This window comes from Peromyscus leucopus, chromosome 7, assembly GCF_004664715.2.
Source record: "Peromyscus leucopus breed LL Stock chromosome 7, UCI_PerLeu_2.1, whole genome shotgun sequence".
NCBI lineage: Eukaryota > Metazoa > Chordata > Mammalia > Rodentia > Cricetidae > Peromyscus > Peromyscus leucopus.
This window is the reverse complement of record NC_051069.1, coordinates 34,740,324-34,744,472: the sequence shown is the minus strand read 5'-3', so window position 1 is coordinate 34,744,472 and position 4,149 is coordinate 34,740,324. Positions and strand designations below refer to the sequence as shown.

The 4,149-nt window shown below is 37.5% G+C and overlaps 1 protein-coding gene across 1 annotated transcript; it reads right to left on the bottom strand.

The window, feature by feature from the left end:
• Positions 1–2,086: 2,086 nt before the first annotated feature.
• Positions 2,087–3,027, bottom strand: LOC114687794 (olfactory receptor 143-like). The gene is given in 2 exon segments (XM_028862428.1): positions 2,087–2,595; positions 2,598–3,027. Coding segments are annotated over 2 exon segments (939 nt in total).
• Positions 3,028–4,149: the final 1,122 nt, after the last annotated feature.

Genomic DNA, 4,149 nt, shown 5'->3' with positions numbered 1-4,149 from the left:
TTATATAACTGCTATGTTCCAAGACTTACTTGAAATGAAACTTTATAAAACATATACAGTGTTTTTAATAATCATTCCATGCCTTTACTAAACTATGTCTTCTTTTCAAAATTTAAACTAAACCATTTTAATAATTTGAGTTAACCAAGTAGTATAACAAATGAGAACAAAAATAAATATATCTCAGGCATTCATACTTTACTTTGAAAATTAAACTCTAATTAAATATAAAAACATTATAATGAATATAAAGGTATCAATATCTAATACTAATAATTTTATTCAGGTTGAAGTAAAAAAGTTCCTAACTTGTTTTTTTTTTTTTCTAAACCTATATTACTAATCTACCATTTCAGGTATTTTCAAACATCATAATCTTCAAAGAGATATAAGAATTACAGTTTGAAAATCATTATCTGATTACTGTATCTCCACTGATAAGTACTTTTTTTGAATTCATGTAAGGCTTAGATAGGAAACAACAAAGTACTTTCTATACTAGATACACATAAGAAAACTTTATAGTGCATAATTTTCTATTAACTTTATTATGAATAAATAATTTTGCTTTTCAGGAAAGACATCAAGTAGGCTTCTTAATCTATGTATTTTATTACAGAAATACTGACATACTTAACAAAAGGGCTTGAACCAAACACGGCTTCACCATCCTTGAAAGAATTATCAATAATCTAAAGAAACAAGATGAAATGTCACATTTTAGTTTGCTCTATTCACCTAACTTAAAAATAATGCTATCGTGGGAGCATTTGCTTTTCCCACTTGGCTATTTAAAGCCTTGTACTATAGTCAACTTGACTGGACCAACATTCTCATGTTCCCTTATTTAGTCCCATAATAAAAGAACTCTGAGAAAGGTCTCTGTTCCTTCATAACTCTTTCAGTTTTTTTTTGAATAAATAAATAAATAAATACTATTCTTTTTTTTTACAATAAATATCTATTTATCTAGAAGCAATCCATAGCTGAACTTAAGGCTTGGTGGTACAATGTTGCAGGCTTGGCTTCCTAACTATAATTTCTAGGACTCAAAACAGTCCCATGAATTTATTTTACTAGAGAAAATAAAAAGACAAAACACTAAACAGTATTATATTTAGGTATAGAAAATATGTCAGACCAAAGTCTTCATAAGATAAAGGTAGTGAAGATCAGTGTAGATAATCTTGAGAGTGCAGAGGAGTCCTAAATCACGAAGAGGGACACAAAGCTATATAATAGCTGATGATCTGTGTGTGTGTGCGTGTGCGTGTGCGTGTGCGTGCGTGCGTGCGTGCGTGCGTGCGTGCGTGTGTGCGTGTGTGTGTGTGTGTGTGTGTGTACATTAGAAAATCTGACCATATCGAGACGGCAGGAACTGACCTACTCTGGTGATGTGATGGCCAGACACCCTGTTAGTTGTGCCATAAACCCCATCCAAGGTCTGTGGAATCTGGATGCAGACATCCACGGCTGGCCCCTGGTGGAGCACTGGGAGACTAATTAGTGAGAAAGAAGAGGGTTTATATGAGCGAGAATTGTTGAAGCCAAGGTTGGATAAAGCACAGGAACAAATAACCAAATGAATGGAAGCACAGGATCTATGAACCAAAGCTGAGGGCCCCAACTGGATCAGGCCCCCTGAATGGGTGAGACAGTCATTTGGCTTGATCTGTTTGGGAGGCAGCTGTGTGTTGGTGCCGGATCCTGGGCTCATTGCATGAGGCTGTTTGAATCCTGGGACCTATGCAGGGACGCTTGGCTCGGTCTGGGAGGGGGGACTGGACCTGGCTGGACTGAGTCTACCAGGTCGATCCCGGTCCTCGGGGGAGACCTTGATCTGGAGGAGGTGGGAATGGGGGGTGGGCTGGGGGAGGGGGAGGGCGAGAGGGGAGAACAGGGGAATCTGTGGCTATTATATTGAACTGAATTGTTGTAAAATAAATTTTAAAAAAAAGAAAAAAAAAGAAAGAAATTCTGACCATAATGTTGAAAGAAAGGAAAAGGAAGTATAGAGGAAAGTTAATGGGGGAAGTGAGAAGACCTTAGAGTACAGTCAGAGACTACAGCAAACACACCTGTTCACTCAGCTTGTGATTCTCTTCATGGTTCTCTTTGCAGCAAGCTTGACATCCTTGTTCCTGAGACTGTAAATGAGAGGATTCAGCATGGGCACCACAAGAGTGTAAAACACTGAGAAAAACTTTCCCTGGTCCACAGACTCTGCAGATGCAGGTTTGACATATGTAAGCAGTCCAGAACCATAGAACAGACTAACAATTACAATGTGAGAACCACAAGTACCCATGGCTTTGGACCAACTTGTAGCTGATGACATGTGAACAATATTTAAAAGGATGGAAGCATATGAGGTCAAAATAACAAGGCCAGATACAATGACAACTATGCAAGCAATTAGAGTATTTACAAGTTCATTGGCATAGGTGCTGCTGCAGGAGAGCTGTAGAAGAGGGAAGATTTCACACATGTAGTGGTTGATGATGTTGGAATCACAAAAGCTGAGCCTAATCATACAGCTAGTGTGGGCCATGGCACTCGCAAATCCCATCAAGTAAGACCCAAACATCAGCAGGAACACATTCTAGGAGACATGAGGATGGTATACATCAAGGGCTTACATATGGCCACATAACGATCATAGGCCATTGCTGTCAACACATAACATTCAGAATTAACAAAAAAGCCAAAGAAAAATAGCTGAGTCATGCATCCTGTATAAGAGATGACACTCTTATCTGAAACCAATCCCATCAGCATTTTGGGGGTACACACAAATGAATAACAGAAATCAACAAAGGACAAATTGAACAGAAAAAAGTACATAGAGGTGTGAAGGTGTGAATTCAGACAAATGAGTATCATTAAGCTCAAGTTTCCCATCACAGTGGCTGTATAGTTCAGCAAGAACACAAAAAACAAGGGTAGCTGGAACTCAGGTTGGTCTGTCAATCCCATAAAAACAAACTCAGTCACGGAAGAGTTATTCTCTACAGCCATTTGCTTCATGGTGTCATCTGTAGGAACAGAGATAGCATATGGAATTAACAGGAAAGTGTCTTTTAACAGGCAGGGACAGCTGGAGCTGCTGGATTTGCAAGCTCAGTGTTTTGTGAAGAGGCTACAAGACAAACAAACATGACAACACAGGCTGATTCCTGAGGAATCCGCATTTCCTTCTTTCTCCAACTATGATGTTTGTCTCTTTCCAGAGAGAATGCCGATGAATCTCTTACTGACACTTGAACTGCATTTTCTCCCTTCTCTTTAGTCTTCAGTTAGGATAGGAGGTGAAAAAAGCAATAGTTAAAAAACATCAAAAACCCAAAATTTATAGCTTTGTGACTGAAGGAAAACTATTAAGACAAGATGAGTCAGTGGTCAGCTTTGTTACACAGAGATTTCACCACAATTATAATAAATAGATTCTTTCCCAGTGTCCTCAAGTGTCTAAAATCTTTGATGATGAACATGGTAACAACTATCAGTGAAGATTGGTCTCTGACTCCCTGCAAGGCATACACTGTGGACTGACACAATTTCTGTGTGAGATTTTCTTTAGAAGGTCCTCTTCACTGGAGATGGAAAATGGGATCCTTTTATGAGACTGTAAGATGCTGTCTGGCTAGAGTAAGAACCTATTTCATGTTCCAGAGTTTAGTGAAAATTGTTTAGAATCCTGGAAAATTACTCTCTCCTTTAAGATTTCCTCCCAGGTTTCATGAGTCCCTTGAGTGAAGAAATTACTGAGCCTGTGTTTACATCATCTTCCATATACATAATGTTGGCTCATTTGAGATTCAATGTTTTGCTCACTTTATAAATCCCCATCAGAACTACTGATTGACAAAGTACTTTAGAATCTTTGTCACAGTTGTCTGCAAACTTCAAGAAGAAATTTGAAGGATATACCACGTGCTTCATTAGTACTTTCCAATAAATAACAAGGATTGTATTACTACATTGTAGATAGTAGATTAAAATTCTAAAATTTTATGAAAATTAGATTAATAAATAGAATGTAATATATTCATATTATGTACATATATATGTATAATTTAAAGCCAGACTTTCCAAATTCCTCACACTGAATCTGTAATACTCATGCAACTTCTATGACATTTATTTTTT